General features: G+C 37.1%; 1 protein-coding gene across 1 annotated transcript in view; it reads right to left on the bottom strand.

Annotated features, from left to right (window-relative positions):
* Window positions 1–18,792, bottom strand: part of LOC149258491 (E3 ubiquitin-protein ligase BRE1-like 2) — a 114,353-nt gene that overhangs the window by 46,785 nt on the left and 48,776 nt on the right. The window contains exons 13-15 of the mRNA XM_089415425.1: window positions 7,229–7,423; window positions 6,353–6,425; window positions 6,163–6,249 (exon numbers count right to left, since the gene is read on the bottom strand). Coding sequence (XP_089271551.1) covers window positions 6,163–6,249; window positions 6,353–6,425; window positions 7,229–7,423 — 355 coding nt within the window. The remainder of the gene's footprint in view (window positions 1–6,162; window positions 6,250–6,352; window positions 6,426–7,228; window positions 7,424–18,792) is intronic.

The following is an 18,792-nucleotide window of genomic DNA, read 5'->3' as shown; positions in this document are numbered from 1 at the left end:
CTTGATATCTTTGTTTTGGCCGCAATAGACAGGAACCCAGCAAAGGTGAACGAAGGCATAGTTTATGCCTCCTAGATTGTTTGGGAGTTGAGTACCTAAAGGCAGGAGGCCGAGGTCATTGAGGGAAATTATGGGCAAGTGAAGGAGTGAGAAATTTGTTCTGCCTGTAGCAGTTGTCCTGAAATTTGTGCCTCGAATTTCGGGCCAAGACTGCACTGGAACACTCCTCAAAATTTTTCCGCCCAAGTGCCTCGAAAATAGTGTTATTGCCCTCAATTTCTACACTACTAGCTTCCTCAAAATTCGTGTTGCTCCTTCCTTGAAATTCGTGTTTCTATATGCCCTCCTAGTTATTCGTGTCGCCTTCCTTGCTGCAATTTCTCCTCAACAATCTCTCCTTCTCTCCTTGAAGTTTTCTCTCCTCTCTTCTCCTCATGCTCTCTCAAGTGTGAAGTGAAGAATGAGATCCCTTTTCCCTCTTTTGTCTCCTTGGAAAAGATTGAATCCCTAAACCTAGGATCCAATGGTTGAGATTTAATCTCCAAATCTCAAGATGTGTGGTTGAGATCAATTCTCCCAAATGACCCCCCTCACACATTGGCCCCATCACTTAAAAGTCTCCTAGTACCTTTTTCAAGTTGTGTACCTTTTCTATTTTTCTCATAAAGTGATTTTTCAACTCACTTTAATATTAGAAAAGTACACTATGTACTTTACACATAAAGTCACTTTATAAAGTACAAGTGACTTTAATATTAGAAAAAGTACATGGTACAACACTTCTAAGTACCTTTTCCACCCATGACATTAATATAACTCATAAATGTCACCAAGACAAAAGTAATTAATGTGCTCACTAGGCTAAAAGGAATAAAAGCCTAGTAACACCTCTCATTAGTACTATTTCCAACACTCCCTCTTACTAAGGAAGGTGTTGCTCGCCACCCCATCCTATCTCTGAAGAAAAAATGATTGCCTCTTGGCAAAGACTTGGTGAGAATGTCTACTACCTACTCATCAATGGATATATACTCGAGCTTCATTGCTCCTTGCTGAACCTAGTCTCTGACGAAGTGGTATCTAATCTCTATATGCTTTGAATGTTCGTGAAATACTGGATTCTCAAAGAGTTTAATACAACTTTGATTATCATAGTAAATCATAGTTGGTCTCAACATGACCAAATAAGCCAGGAAGCATCTTGCCAAGCCATAATGCCTCGCACCCTTCCTGACTAGCTGCCATATACTCTGCCTTTGCTCTACTCAATGCCACTGACTTATGTTTCCTGCTGAACCATAACACAACTGTCAAGCCCAATGAGAAACAACATCTGGTAGTAGTCTTCTGGTCACTGACACTACCAGGACCGCAACACTTTTGATCTTGTAGAGCCACCAAGAAGTCACCACTGACTTCCCCTCAGGTCTCGGCACTATCTCCCATACATCATTCTTCATGATGGAAGCATATTCTTCCACCATGGCACCCTATCTCCTCGTAGCTAGATGACTTGGTCTCCACAATGCTACTCGCCATAGCCAAATAGCCAAAAAATTGCTTTGGTGGTATGCTCTCCCTAACTAACCACTTGGGCTTTCCCATTGTCTCTTGGACTTCTTGCAAGGAATCACGGAGCCATTTAGGCTTCCTCATCCTTGAAGTAGCCTCATGTACTAGGATGGGTCTATCCTCCTCTATAATCAGTACCCTTGATGATGATGCCCCTGTGATTTGCGGTGAACTTGTACTCAGGGATCTTGTGCACTATGTCCCTGTCACCTATGCACCTATCACCTCTGAAGCCTGCAATCCTCTAGACCCCTGTGAACCTGTACCAGATGGCCCCATACCCTATGGTGGACTCCTCTGCTAAGGAGTCTACTACTCCACCTGATCCATATTTCGTGACCTCAAGGCTCTCTCCTACTCAAATCTCACATCCCGCCTCAAAACAACCTTCCTCTGCATAGGAATATATATATGCGGTAGGCCTTGCAAGTCATGTTATACCCCACAAAAATGCCCTTCTCGATTGTGGATGCTAACTTTGTCCTCTAATCCTCAAGGACATGTGAATATGTCAGGCACCCAAAAATCCTAAAGTGCCCAATCTCAAGCTTCTTCCAAGAAGAGGGCTCTTTAGAGTCTTGTTCCCCAACGTCTTGTGTGGACTCTTGTTCTACAAATATAGTGCAATGTTGCATGGCTCAGCCCATAGAAAGAATGGTAGCTCTTGATCATGGAGCATGGCTCTCATTGCCCCAACTATGGCCCTGTTCTTCCTCTCTGCAACTTCGTTATGTTGTGGGGTGTAAGGATCTGTCCACTCCCTCATGTTGCTTGCTCTAACCCAAAAATCCTTCATCTCATTGGGGAGGTATACTCGCCCTCATCGTCAGACCTCAGGACCTTGATCTTCTTCCTTGTCTGGTTCTCCATAAGAGCTTTCAACTCTTCGAACCTCTTGAAGACCTCATCCCCGGTCTTCATGAAATAGATCCATGTCTTCCAGGAGTAGTCATCAATAAAAGTGACATAATACCCACATATGTTAAATGATACAAAAGACATCGGATCACACACATCAGAGTGAATCAAGTCAAGTATCTCGGTTGCCCTGTTATCACTGCTTGGGAAAGTTGTCTTGGTGTACTTTCCTAAAGCACACCCCTTGCACAGATCATGGTGCTTTGCACTAAACTCCGGAAATTTTGTGACAATCTCCACCAATACTCTCAGAGCCCCATGGTGCAAGTGGGTCATCCTCCTATGCCACAAATCACTGCTACCGGTCATCGAAACGAACGCTCTAGTAGGATGAAACATGAACCTGTAGAGTTTCCCATGGCAGATTCCAATCACTTTGGCAGAAGTGATATTGGATCCCCTAAAATACATGAAAACCTGTCCATCTCGGAACACCACGTCAAATCCCTCATCCTCAAAAGTGGACACCAATATCAAGTTCTTCTTTAGCCCTAGAATATGTAAGACATTTGTCACTTTCAAGGGAGGTTGTAACTCCCTCTTAAAGGACACGGTCCCAACATCGACTACTCTAACCATGGAGTCATCTCCAAGCACAATCTCCAGATCTACATCCCTCTCTGCATGACCTGTAAAATGCTCTTTGACCCCTGTCATGTGATGTGAAGCTCCATTATCAATGTACCAGACACTAGATGATGTGACACTTGTGGCAACACTGATCACCAAGGAAAACTCTGTTGAACTTGGTGGAAAACTCATCCACCTCAGTTGAAGATACAATTCCCTTCTTATTAGGACACGTGTCCCATGAAAAGTGATATTTAAAGCCCGAGACATGGTTTATTTTTGGGTTTTTTTTGTCATTGTTTGCCGCCGAAGTAGAGTATGCTTGTCGCTGAAATCGAATTTGTTGTGCAGTGTGAGGAATTTTTCCGAATTCAAGCATAGTGCTCACAACTTCACATTAAGAGCGCAATTCACAATTTATTCTAAATTTCTAGGTTTATTTTATCAATCATGTTATTTCTAAATTTCTTGTTAGTAGTTTCTTATGTGCTTGAACAATTGTTAATAACACTAACAATGAACATTGAACTGTGAACATCATTAATGTAGTAAATTAATAAAGTAACTAGTAAATTGCTAAATACAAAATAGATATCATCATGATTCAAATTTGTAGAAGTTCTAATTTCTAAAAAATATGGATCAGGCACTATATTTCAGTATTATGTGTGTGTGTCCCTCGTGTCCTGTTTTCGGGATCTTTGTGTCGTGTCGAATACTCATATTTACATGTCCTCTGTGTCTCATGTCCTCGAGTCATGTGACTTAGGTTGCTATATATAAACATACACACCACTTAGAGAAATAATAGTCATCAAAGCAAGGATTTGAACATCAACAAACTTACTATAGATCAACATGGAATCAGAAAAGTAATTGGTATGGAGGCACACAGACAAATAAAAGTGATACATGGAGCTATCAAAGCAGCACAATGAAGACGTGGATCCCAAGAAAAAGCTAGAATCAAGATCAAGGAAAGGCTACAGTTTGACACCACATACATTTCACTAGGATGGATGGATGCTCGTGCATGGTACCAGTTGGCTTGCTCAAGAAGTCATTATATGGCTTCTTCTCATGTTTCTAGAATGAAACATGCCAAGGGGGCTGGAAAGTGGTGTACATAGGGAGGATAACATGGGGGAGGATAACATGGGGTACCTCGAGAGGCACCCAAGGAAATAATGAATGTAATGTGGACATAGTAATGGCATAGGCCCACACTATAATTAAAAGAAAACAATATAATAAGAAGGGTTATTTGGTATAAGACCCTTAGGAATACTCATGAGAAAGAATAAAAACATACGAGTATTATTGTATTGGAGGTGTGTTGAGTTTTGATGTCTTGTAACAAGCATGGCTTGTGGAGTGATTCCTTATATAAGGAGCATTTGATGGTGTTACCCTACCTTAAGGGTTCCTCTCTATATATTCTCGGTGTATTTCATAGTGAATAACTTTGGTATTTTTGGTGTTTTGGGATTGGATTGGAAATTTTCATGGTGGATTATCATATCCTATATCTTTGAAATTTTACTACAAATTTCCTATTGTAAGATGAGTTTTTTGGAAACGAACTGTGTTTGCGAATTTAGTTTCTCCAATGTTTGGGATGGACACTCCACCCATCATTATAATAAAATGCGAAGGTTATTTGCACTAGTGAATTAGATGAATTTCAACCATTCATCTCAAGTGAAGTCAAGATCTAATCTCAACCATCAATCACTTTGGAGATTAGGCTTGTGGATTCGGCAATAACTCCAACTTATGAAAGGAAGGTTAGGCTAAGAGAAAACACACATCAAATGAAAACAAGGCATAGTGAGACAGTGAGATCTCAATGATTGGGTGGAGGACATCCATCCAAGTGTGCAGATCCCAGAGGAAAAGAACTAGGGGAAACAAAGAAAAAGTTCCATCAACCAGCCAAAATGAAGAATAGGTTTGAGTATTTCAGCACCAGAATACAGGCTGTACAGCTCGCACTTGTGGGATGCAGAGACGGTACTGCATGGGCAGGAGACTGTACTGCACAGGCAAGAGACTGTACTGTGTGGGCTGGAGGTCATGCAATAGATGCAGAGGCAGGTACAGCACGTGTAAAGAGAGCCGGAAGTTCGGGCAGTCGTCTGTACCACATGGCTGTAGGCAGGAGGCCGTACGAGTTGTGCACAAGCCACACACACATGACCTGATCACAGATCTGCCACATGTGCGAGGGCAGAAGGCCATACAGCTGCAAAAGGGGCAGGAAAAAGAATTCCCTCAGCTGGAAAATTCAGTTTTTTGCTGTATATTTTTTCCTCAGCAGGCATTTACTTTCCCAATTGGGAAAGCCCTTGTAGGCTGAGGAATTTAATTAATGGAAAACCGGATTTGAAGGGCAGAATTTATTTGTGTGCATATGTATGAAATTTGGTGTTTTGCTTCCACTGTTTCTATTTTATTTACCTGTTAAAAATTCCAGAAATGCTTTTATTCAATAGAGCAGCAATAAATTAATTTACAGCAAGAAAACTTACTAAGTAATAAATTTCCAGTAGCTGGGATTAGTAAAATTGAACATAAACCTATCTACCACAATGTGTGTATTTTTTCTTATAACGTATTAATGATAACAAGATTAATCAATCGTTAAGCAGATGTTTCTACTTCTACGAGTATGTAACTAATATTCCAATAATTCTTACATTAAGATGACTGTATTCTTCTTGTCAAAGATGAGCCAAGAGAAATTATGTTTCCTACGTTTTAGTGTACTGATTATCATACAAAAGATGCACTATAAACGAACACCAATACGAAATGCTAAAAACTAGAAAGAAACCATAAAATAAAATACAAAAGCAAAGGCAGCTAAAATAATTTTAGTTATGATAGCACAGGGGTAGGAACTAAATAAGCAAACAACATATAAAATCAAATGTTTTCCCCCTTAAAGGATGGACCAACTACCATTCAACAACATAAATGAAACAGCATCCAGTTGTCTTAATTGAATTACTTGACTTTTGGTAAACTGGAACCTGAAAACCCTCTAAGAATTAGCCAAGATCTGATTCTAGATTTAAAGACCTCGTATGGGATACTCACCTTGATATTGTAATCATCTCTCTCTGTTATCTGCTGAAGTAATCGTTGATTTTGAGTTTGCATATCTTCGTATGCTTGCCCAATAGTCTTTCAAACATAAAAGCACAATTCATTAATCAATATAATGAAAAAGTAAACCTCTGATCATTTGATTTCTGTTCCCAGTAATATTTGAATATGAAAATCTCACCTCAATTTCAGCTATATAGGCTTCTCCTTCTTCATTTTTAGCTTTCAGAGCCTCAGTGAACTCCAATATGTCCCTGCACAAGGTCCAAAATCATCTAGTTGGGTTTATAGTGAAATAAAATGAGGGGCATCTTTTAAAAATGACAACAAAAAGACTCATTCATTGAAATGGATAGAAAATGGAAGAAGTGATTCAAATCCTCACAAAATGAGCTTGAAAATCCAAATGTATACACTAATTGTAGGAAACCATTAAAATTACAGAAATGACCATTCTCCAAATGAAAAGAGATAGCATGGACATGGTATCCGAAAGAGGAGAACATAATCATACGAGAGTGTATATTTGATAGGCACTTGGAACTTTTCAAAAAAGACTCATAAAAGAAAACCAAAGGAAGCCTGTGAACTTTTAATCACAACAAAGAAGAGATGCAATGTGATCCCCTTATGTATAACTATTTCCTAGCTATTAAAGTTGGAGAACTGTCTAGCTATTTTTTTAATATCGCTCGAAAATAGCTGATGATTCTCTTAAGCATCTAACATTTGCATGGGTCAAAGATTTATGAGTATATCCAGCAATGCATAAGCACAAAATATTTACTCTAAATATTTGACACAAACAAAGAAAGAGTAAATAAAAAGCACAGTGTGGGCTGCAGACAAGAAAGCTAACATATTTTTATGATGGGGTTAACACAGTCATACGAAGTAGTCACAAGATTAGATAAAATGTGTCATTTGTAGAGATCTTCCTTTGTTTAATGGTGACTTCTTATAACAAAGATTGTCAATAAAAGGTGCAAGAAAGCATCAACCTTCATATAGATTTGATCTTTATTGATAAAAGGTGTTTACGAAAAAGAACCACCACCTCTCTGCAGCATCAAGCTTTTGCCTTGTGTCAGCTATCTCAGCTTCAGCAACAGCAAGTCTCTGTTGGCAGACTGCCTCAGCTTCATTGGCTGCTTTGACCCGCAATTCCAAACTGTGCTCATCAAGGGCAGACTTTAGCTTATGCACTTGTGCCCAAGCTTTGCATTCTGCCTGCCTTGCTTCCATGACATCCCTGCAATGTACAAATACATCATAAAACATATTTAAGGCACTATTTTCTTATCCAGACATATATTTTCTACTAAAAGTAAATATTCTTAGATCCACCTCATCATTTCCAATTCAAAGTAATAAATTTGCAAACTAAGTTAAAGACTCATATCTTGCAGTTGGCATCCCACTAGCGTATATGATATTCAAGTCAAACAAGTACACATGCTCAAAGGGCCAGGGAAGGAGCAGAGAAAGACTTGTTTCATTAGATCACCGAGTAAGATAAATATAGTTTATCTAAAATATTTCCCAAATTTTCTGCACAGTTGCAATGTCTTATAATATCTTGTATCTCGTAGATTATGGATACAAGTTATTTAAAGTTAAGCCTCTAAGAAAGAGAAAAAGCATAAGCAGAACACCAGAATTCTCTAAAGACAATCTTATTCTAACTTTGCTTGATAGTGTCCACCAACGTTTAAATGTTCATCTAAAAGAATATAGCAATTGTCAGTGCTTCCCTATGTTAAGAGATCTGCAGGGTCTCGACGCTGGATCTGCAGAACCATGTTTCAGATTCAGATCCAGATCCTGAACCACCTAGATCCATGACAGAGCTGCCAGCAAAGCAGTCCCATTTCAGGTGGAAACAGTTCCCTGACGCATGAAATGGTTCCTGCATTTTGGAATACTCCGTATATTTGTTAATCCATCCATTCATTGGTCTGCTCACAATCTTTCTGGAACTGTTACGTCTTCGCCTAGCTGAAGCCTTAGTCTCTCTCTCACAGGGCTCTTTGTGCGAACACATCCCAGCTTGCATTAGATAACAAATTAATACATTATAAGAAAAAATACAACCATTGTTATCATTAATAGGTTATAAGAATATTTATAACGCTAATCTTGTTATCATTAATGCTAAGCTGGGATGTGAATGTAATAATTATAAGGTTAGGCTATAAATAAATATAAAGTTATATAATATATATTATTAATTATACAAATACACACACGCACACTCTCAACTTAATGGTGAATTTTACAAATGGATTTTAGTTATACAATTTAAAAACTCACATTAGCATCGTCATAATTAATGTGTTTATCACTATGGGAAGATGTTTAATACTATGTAAACCTTGCAGGAAAAAAACTAAGTAAACCCTTTTTTCCATTGATATTATCTTTCTATCTTTAAGATAAAAAAAGAAGATGTTCTTAACTTTAAAATTTAAATAAGTATTTAGAATTTTCGAAATTATTATTATATTTCTTTGTATGTGGCCTTTCCCCGCCGTATTTGGATCCTGGCTTTTTAAAAATCTTGCGGATCCATATCTGTATCCAAATCCATATCTGTTTCCTGGCAACATAGGTTCTTCCTGTTGTATAACTATTTATAATGATGAGTTGTGTCTCTTTGGATTAAAAAAAGCAAAGTTAGGGCAATTGCCTATTCATCGGGTTGACTAGGTCAAATGACCCTCGTGTTTATAGATGAGATAGGCATAGTGTAGAGGTTGTTCATGTTTTGATGCCATCTTGTTATCAGAAAAAAAAAGTGCCAACGAGGCGAAGGAACCAAAGTACTTGGAAATATGTGACTATTGGGATGATAGGACTGTGGCAAAATAAATTCACTTTTTAAAGAAATTATTAACGTTTATGCATCCCAAAAGTATTTAGAGACTTTGAGAATTCAATTGCAAGCTGATGTAAAACTAGCTAAGTTAATGGGTATGGATCCACCAGATTTTTTAATAGCGAGGATCCAAATATGGTTGGGGAAAGCCACGTGCAAAAAATACAATAATATTTTTTTAGTAAATGTATTAAACATTAAAATCAAAACCATTCATGAATGAGAATATTAAAATTGAAATCATTATACAATTTATAAATCTGAAGACTAAAATCACGATGCAAAATCAGTGATCAATCTATTGATATGATGATGTAGAATAGATCTACTACATGTCCAGAATCTACATGCTCATCTTAATGTTTCAAGTCTATGTCATGATCAACCTGTCATCTTCCTTGAAATTTGCCTTAAAATCTAAAACTCCCATCTACTTACAATGGTAAATGAATTTTGTCCACTGTTTGAGAACATGATATAGCGTATGTATCATACTATTCCAAGAGGACTCTTCATCTAAAGTTCGAAGGGGTTAATCTAATTTAATTATTAATGACATAGCCACCTTTTGTATGTTGAAGAATCTAAGGCAATCAAATTAATGAGATTCTTCTTTAGCATGATAACAATTTGTGAAGTTCTTTTGCAATTTTAGCTTGATCTTCATATTATTATTAGTATGTGTTTGCTTCATCAAACTGCTATCAAAAACAAAAGAGAAAAGAACACAGAGTATTTGGCTTTCTGCCAGGGCCAAAACCTCTCTCTCTTGGAGAGGAAAACCGGCACAAAATTCTTCTTATAGAGAATCCAATTAACGAATACTTCTGCCACTCCAAGACCAAGACACCAATCCTCTTCTCTATCACTGCTGAGATCATCCTCATTGCCGCTCCATTGAGGCCATCACTACTGCATCACTGAGATCTTCATTATTACTTCTTCACCATGTTAACGAGGTCTCTTGACTTCTTGAGATCTTCACTGTGACCTTGATTCTATGTCTTCATTATGACAATCATCAAGGTGACTGTTGCACCATATCTCCTTCTATACTTGGATCATCACTGTACTCTTGTTGAGATCATCATGTTGACATTGAGCATGCCGACAGAGTGTTCTATGATAAGTATGTCGAGACTGAGATTGTAACTATAGGATCATTGTGATCTCTCTTAAGCCGAGACAGTGAGACAGAGACCATACAAAGACAGTAAGGATTCTAAGGTTCTTTCCCTCACATATATACATTGACTGTTATGAAATAGGTCCACCGAGATTGTGATACTGAGATCCTTACCTTTCATTTAGGTCGAGACTGTAATGGTTACCATTATTTCTAATTATGTCGAGATTGTGATCTTAACCGAGATTGAAGCCATGTTTTTCCTTGCAAGATATATGTATGACAAAGGTACCTTACTGTACCCATCCAAGGTTTCAGACCTCCGAGAAAGACATGTCTGCCTGCACCCATATGAAACATTAGACATGCACCTTGTCACCGAGATCCTGTATCCAACCGAGATCTCCCTCCTCCACCTCATACCCATCCGAAATTTTAGAGGAGAAATGCAAGTTTTGTACTTGTGATTTGCAGATACCCTAGACGGGTATTTATAGTGGTTTGAGCTCCAAAATAAGTCGACTTGGCTTTATGAATCATTGTGTCTATTTTTCTAGGCCAACATGACTGCCATTTGTACATTTAAATCAATATTGAAGCCGACATATGATGAATTCCTTATCACTTTGCTTGCAAACTTCTTGTGCTTGCTAATGGAGGATTGATCTTGGTCTTTGGAGGGTTGCTACACACTTTTGTAGACTTGTATACATTTACATAGGCTCATGAAGAGCTTCTTTATACATGGCGTGACTCTTTGACATATTAACAAATCCTAAAGACATCAAGATGAAGTCTTTTGACCTATGACACTTCTTGCTCATGAAACCCATGTAGCAAGGCATACAAAAAAAATAACTTATTCTCTTTTATTACATCATTTACAAAGATCATGTCATTACAAAGACCAAACCTAGTTAGACTTTCTTCAACATTGTACACTATATATTATTTTCTATGTATTGTATCAAAGCTTTTCTTTTAGCATTATCAAAACTTGAAAATTGAAATTTTAATGTGTCAAACCTTTCCGAGTAGCATTATCATGTGCTATACAGCCTTTAGGTTATTAATAACTTACTTATACAACTATACAGTCTATTGTCAATTGGGTGTATCCCGGGTGGTTGGGAGGTAGGAACGGAATCCTCCCCACACAGGTTCAATTCCTCCAAGTGACATGATGGGTGTTTATTAGCCTCTAGGGTTAGCTCAATTGATCGAGTCCCTGTTGTTAAAGCACCTTCACTACTGAGATGTCATGGGTTCAATTCCCTCAACACCCTCTGGGACAGGCTCCATGGTTGAGCTGATAGGAAGTGATCCCTTCGGTTGGATCTGCCAAGGACAAATATTTCATGGACGTAGCGGTCAATGATCTCTACGATCCATGAACCACATAAATAAATTAATTAATAATAATAAAATTGAAAAAAATTATATAGCCTACAACCTGTTGTTGGAGTTCTGCCTTGAGGTGTGTGCTTGCCAAAAAAGAAAAAGTACTCATATAAAAACAAACAACAGTTTGAAAAAAAAATGGAGTAAGAGTTTGCTTAGCTTGCCCGGCAAATGCAAGTTTTCTCACTGTTTCGGATTTTCCGAGATCACACAAAGCGCATGGCAAAGAGCATACATAGTAAAGAAAAAAAATTCACTTTGTTTCTCATTTTCCAACAATTCTTGTCCCACGGTAATCCAGTACAATCATTTACTTCTTAGTACATCCTCCATGCCGAATTTCATGAGAAGTAGTTGGTACTGGTAATCAAAAGTTCACTTGGAGTGGCCATATTAAAATATGTAAATAATATGGTTCAAATGCTGAAACGACTGTCTCGATAGAAACTTCTCGAAAAATAGGTTGTTTCAAAAAAACGACATTGAAAACAGACTTTGGATGTGAACGTTATGCCCTTCTAAAAAAAATCATTAACGGTAACAAAGAGCCACATGGCAAGTAGAAGTTGGCCCGCGTGGTGATCAATGTAGATGAAAAGAAATTCCCTTGCTAGCTTTTCCTATAAGCTCATTTTTACAACTAAATTACTTTATGAAGTAACCCACTTTTACAAAACAAGTGAGAATCACTTTTACAATGAAGATGCTTTATAAATGAGAATTGCATGCAAAAAATAACTTATAAAAAAGGAAAATAGTGCTTCACTTTTATATTACAAGTAGAATAAACTTTACAATAATTTATGACATAATTTAAGTTTGCATGAACTTTTCAAAAAGTAACTTCAAAAAAAATTGAACCCAAGACCTCTTACTAAATAAACTTTTAACCACGTGACGTAGTGCAAAAAACAAAAACAAAAAACAAAAAACAAAAAACAAAAACAAAAAACAAAAAACAAAAAACAAAAAACAAAAAACAAAAACAAAAATACAATTAAGTTTGCATGAACTTTTCAAAAAGTAACTTCAAAAAAAATTGAACCCAAGACCTCTTACTAAATAAACTTTTAACCACGTGACGTAGTGCAAAAGACAAAAGACAAAAGACAAAAAACAAAAAACAAAAAACAAAAAACAAAAACAAAAACAAAAACACAAACACAAACACAAACACAAACACAAACACAAACACAAACAAACAAACAAACAAACAAACAAACAAAAAAACAAACAAAACAAAACAAAAACAAAAACAAAACAAAACAAAAAAAACAAATCCAAAAATTCAGTAACAATGGGGTTAGATTTTGCTTAGTTTACCCGGGAAATGCAAGTTTTCTCATTGTTTTTTATTTTCCAAGATTGCATAGAGTGCATGGCAAAGAGCATACACAGTCAAGAAAACAATTTTCGCTTTCTCTGATTTTCCAAGATCACACAAAACGTAGTGCAAAAAACATACGCAGGCCAAAAAGAGTACCAAATCAGAAATATAAACAAAATACTTCGAAGACAAGAATATGTATTGTAGGACAAGTAATTGTATTTTAAAAAGTGTATAAAAGAATTAATGTAGTGATTACAATGAGGGTGAGGACCTGCCTATATACCTAGGTTGATACCTCTTCACGAAAGGTCATGTCCTTGGGGACATACCTCTTCATTAACTAATTACTAGTTAATTAATCATTATTTATTATTATTATTGTTTACATTATTTGTATTATCTATATATATTTTATCCATAACATTGCCTTCCTTTTCAAAAAGCTTTGTCCTCAAAGCTCATTGATGAAAAGGCTTGATCTCTTTTTTTGTTTCGAATGTCTTCTCGTCTCAGAACTTCCATTTTCATTGATACAAGATGATATGATCCTCTGAGTGATAAACAAAATTGTCGGACCGAGAATGGATTTGACCATCCTATATTAATCTTTTGTGGAATCTTCTAATCACTGGAAATTTATAATGAATTATTATCATAGGACTGGATTCTGCAAGCTTCAATATTCCTTGGAACATAAATATGTTGTTTTCGTTCTGAATGGTTTAAATATGTACACCGACTTAGTTGTCTACTCTTGTGATTCGAATGTCGATAAGGAGTTCTTTTGGTTGGACTTTCCCTTACCAAGTGTGTAGCAATTTCCTGATTTATTTCAGGTACTGTTGTTGTTGAGTTGTTTACTAAAGCATCACTTGGAATTTCCATTGTTTGAATTGCAACCTCTGAGTACGTCTTCACTGCAATTGGATTTGGATTTGTCTAAACTGTTAGATTAATAGGATTTGTGTTTGTTCCTTTTTCTTTGACTTGGACTAAAGACTTTGATACTTCTCCTTGAGTAGTTCTAATTTGTTATTTAATGACTTCTTGTCATTTTTAAGCTTATTTATTTGCGTCCTTAGGCGTGAAAGTTCGTCATTTTCTGAATCATTGACTTTGTCCTTAGTTTCCTTCTCTTTATCTTTTGTACTTTTGATTTGTTCTAATAACTTTTGATTCAGGTCTTTTAAGCGCAAATTTTCTTTTTCTTTCTCCGATGGATTCTCGTTGAATTTCTTCTTGAGACACTTTTTTACTTCTAATTTTTTCCTCGTAATTTTGGACTTCTTGACCTTCTCAAGTAATTTTTTACTATGATCTCTTAGACGCCAAATTTCTTTGTTACTTTCAGTTGATTCTTCGTAAAATCGATCTTCAAGATCCTTGTATTTCTTTTTCGATGCTTCGTTCTTTTGTTGTAGTTTTGTGATTTCTTCCTTTAATCTTTTCATTAGCATCTGCTCATTTTCTTAACGTTCTTCTTTACTAAATAATCTTCCACACGCTAGACAACTTAATTTACAACTTTTTTGAATATATGTATATCCAATTTCATTTAGACAAAATGGACATTTAGTCCAAAATGTTGACTTGTATGTGGAACTCATCTTAACTGCTTCCTTTTCCTCTTATATGAGCTTTGACTTTTACTTCTTTTTTTAATTATATATATATGTGTGTGTGTGTGTGTGTGTGTGATTAATGCTTTTAATTCAATTTAACATATATACTAAGGTTTTAAAGTTGGGCAACTTTTTATGTATAGGGGGTCACGACTATTTGAAAAGGCGGCTTTCCGAAATAAGGTGATCGGTGGCAAAGGGGAATTGGGGCTGAATGACGATGACTCTCCGTATAGTCATATGGGCAATTAAACTCACCCATTGGTATGGATTTGGAAGGAAATGTCTGCACAGAATTGTGAAATGTGTATGGACGCAAGTAAAGGTGTATGGACGCGTTGGTCAACCTTTCCTCCCACACCCTGCTATTCTTCTCCACGGTGGTCATTATTTTAATGTATGAAATATATAGACGGAAAAAAAAATACAGTTGTGATTGTTATAGTGAATGGCTATATGCTATGGACATTGATTGATGGATTAGCGGCTTGACCAGCGAACTAAAGGGTATAAGGAGGACGTGGTTGCGGCTAGAGCAGTGGTTGATCGAGCAAGTGGTAGTGCAATCATGCAGCATGGTGGAATTCCTCGGTTGCTGTGTTGTGGGAGTCAGTAGTGGCGACAACAGGTAGTCGTAGCAGGCACGAGGATGCAATTGTTGCTGGGGAGGCAACAACTGAGCGTCGGAGATAATGCAACGGTTGTGGTTCCATCTAACAGATAAATAGGAGTGGTGGTAGGTACAACAGGGGACGCGGGAAGTCGAGGCTACATGAGACGAGTTTTAACCAGTGTAAATGTCGGCGATTGTGGATGGGTTTTTGACCCGATTAGATGGCAGTGGCTACAGATTTTCCTGCTATGATGGTCGACTCAATCTATCGATAGTAGCAGTGGCAGTAGATAAGGTTTTTTAAATATTATTTGATATATAAATTTTTTTAATTATTTTTTTCTATATTATTTTTTAAATGTATTTTCTAATTTTATTTTATTTTCAGCTTTTTGTTTTATTTTATTTTATTCAGTTTTCTTTTTAAAGTTTTTTTATATGATCTTTTTTTTAACTTTTTTTTCTACTCTATATATTGAGTTTTTTTTAATTTTTTTCTTTTTTTATCGAATGGCCAAATGCCTGCTCTCTTCTTTTTTTCTTTTTAATGGCCAAAGGCCTAATGGCAAATGGAGAATCTCCACACTCGAGAGAAACGCTTCAATTACACGACAACTACGTGGATGAAAACTTTAATGTCCAATGGTCAGGATCAGAGAACATGGCTTTGATACCACTGTAACGAACAAAGCTCGTATATGCAACGGAGTAATCTTTAGAATCCTTCAAAAACAAGAATATCCATTGTAGGAAAAATTAATTGTATATTAAAGTGTATAAAAGAATTGATGTTGTGATTACGATGAGGTTGAGGGACTGCGTATATACCTAGGCAGATACCTCTTCACCAACGGACATGTCCTTAGGGACATACCTCTTCATTAACTAATTACTAGTTAATTACTCATTGATTATTATTATTATTGTTTACATTATTTGTATTATTTTATATATATTTTATTCATAACAAAAAGATCGATTTCTTTACCCTTATGAGCGAAAGAAGGTTTAGGAGTGAATTTATTCTTGGAAACGGCATCTTGTAAGTCCCTGGTTTTATTGATTTCCGCACAAAGAGTGGTAGGTTCAAAACTCTTGACCCATCCATGTAGAGGTTCTACCAACACCTCCACAAAAAGCATCACCAATCTGGCCTCTGAGATATATGTGACCATGACGACCAGCCTCTAAAACTCTGCAATATAAGCCTAGGGACTACATGTCTACTTGAGTTGTGCCATCTCTCTAAAATGAATCTTTGAATCCTTCTTGTCAAAGCGCTCAATAAGCCTCTAAGTGAACTCTACGTATGAGGTGATGTTGTTATGCCCCAATGTCACCAACCCATGGAACTACCACTCATGGGCCTCGTCGTCCAAGTGTAGTGTGGCTAGCTTAATAGTTGCCTCCTCGGTCATCTGATGTAACTGGAAATATGTATCCATCTTTTGAACCCATGAACAAGCTAAACACTTGGTTGGCCCATCAAAGTAGGGGATGATCACCTTCCCCAAAGTTTTATGTAGCTCCTAATTCTGCATTGAAACCCTTTGAAATGGTTTAGGTCTGCTTTTCCGTTGAAGATGGCAGAAATCAATGAAGTTCATAGCAGCGTGGAAATCCAAAATCACCCTGCTCTGTTAAGTCCTTTGTTGTCTCTTGTACAAACTGAGGCATATTGGGTCTGGGAATTTTAGTAGCAATGTGTGATTGGTTCTGCACATGAGTACAGGTCTGATTGCCCTCAGCATTGTTGGACCCTCCCCATTCAATGGCTCCTTCATAGTGGAATTTCTTGTGTTTGTCATGCCTTTCATCAAGTCCACCATCTCTTTTTGGCCCTTGGCAAAGTCATTTATGGCCCTAAGCAAGTTGTTAAAAGCTTGTTACTCCTTGTCACCCATGTTTGGCCCTTCTACTTCAGGGGTTTCCTCTATCTCCTTCCCCTTTTCTGGTGTTTCCTCTCTCCGTGTTTGGGATATCTTCTTCCGTAAAGGGAGTTGGTTCTCTGTAAGTGTGTCTCCTTCTATATGTTATCCTTGTATAAAGGTTCTCTTCTGTCATAAACATTATCAATCTGCAAATGATCCTTCAAACTATGGCCCTTCAATGATAACCCGCGGCTGAGCCAAGACTAAGCCTCTAATAAGCACTGTAATATTCTAATTTAGAAATGACTCCAAAAATACTATTGTCTATGTCAACGGTTATAAACCTCCTTCTAAAGTTATAAGAAATCAGAGTCTAGACAAGTTGTTGTAGAGGAGTATTTTCATTAAATGATATTACATACATACACCATGGCTTTCTTTCAATGTAAAAACACTGCAGTATAGATTAAACTCATTTGGAAATGCACCCAAAAATATGAACAGCGCTATCACAATTTATAAATCAAGAGTATGGGCCCACAAACAGTTTTTTTTCAATTCAATTGAGCAAGGTACATCATTTAGGCAGTCATATTTTATAAAGGGAAAACAACGACGTTGTAATGAAATAGAGGAATCTAGCACTCAAATTCAGTGAGTTAGCCTCCAGTGCATTAGCCAAGTCAGAGTGTGTCTTCAGCAGCGTGTTCTAGTTGACTGCTACCACTTTATTGTAATGATTGTTCGTTGGTACAGTCTTTAACTGACCCAGAACTCTTGTATATCAACAAAGTAAATGTATGAGACTCCATACCAGCATGCAGAGACTATTCTTGCTCGTTCTGACATCAACTCCTCCAACAAATTTGAGTTTGCTTCTTCACTGGCCTACATCCAAGTCAAACAAGTTTGTTAAGGGCAGAATGTGGCCTTCTGTGGAGGAAATATACGCCCAACAGTTGAGAATAGCCCACGGCCTGACCTGATAGAGGGGAATACGACTCCCTTTAAACCAGAACTCGGTTCCTGTTAGCAGAAACTCGGCCCAGCAGTTGGAAAATGAGCCCATCTATCAAAAAAGAATTAACTTGACTCACTTTTTGCCTTCAAGAAGGGCTTGACCCAGCCAATAAATTACAATGGGAATCGTGTTGCCTTCGTGCCTCCAAACTCAGTCACGTGAATCTCTATGCTTTTATTTCTTTGGGGAAATATTTGGACCGGCCCCACCAAAAAGTATGCAGCCCCTTTTAACAACTCATGGGCCCCACAAAGTTGGAGTATTAACAATCCTATACTCAAACTCCTTATATTGGCTTAAATGTGTACCTGGTCCTCCATTCTTCCATGAAAATATTCAACCAGTCATAAAAAAATAGAAAATATTGTATAAGAATATAAAATCCACTGACAAAGCTTGAATGCCTCAATGTTTCATGTAGAACTTGTTCTCCATGAAAGTTCAGAGGTGAAATCTGAATGATTTCACCCTTAAATCCAAACTAGGGTGTCCAGTTTCAACATCGAAATTTGTTATGGCAGCTACTTCAAACTCTCTTCAAGAGTTCTTTCTCCAACTCACAAAATGCACAAATGAGGAGAGTCCTCATTTTCCTTTTTTTATGAGTTTAAGGTTGCCTTTTCACCTTCCCTTTTTATTCACTTTATAAAGTTAAAGTGACTTCTCACTTGTCTAGGAAATATCACCCTTTCTCATTTTTAGACTTTATAATGTTTTCCTTGGGAAATCTAAGTCCCCTTTATTAAATATTTCCCCTCC

This window comes from Pinus tabuliformis, chromosome 6 (genome assembly GCF_031772625.1).
Source record: "Pinus tabuliformis cultivar Carrire ecotype Pingquan chromosome 6, CPIR1, whole genome shotgun sequence".
Classification (NCBI taxonomy): domain Eukaryota; kingdom Viridiplantae; phylum Streptophyta; class Pinopsida; order Pinales; family Pinaceae; genus Pinus; species Pinus tabuliformis.
This window is presented reverse-complemented; position numbering and strand designations above follow the sequence as displayed.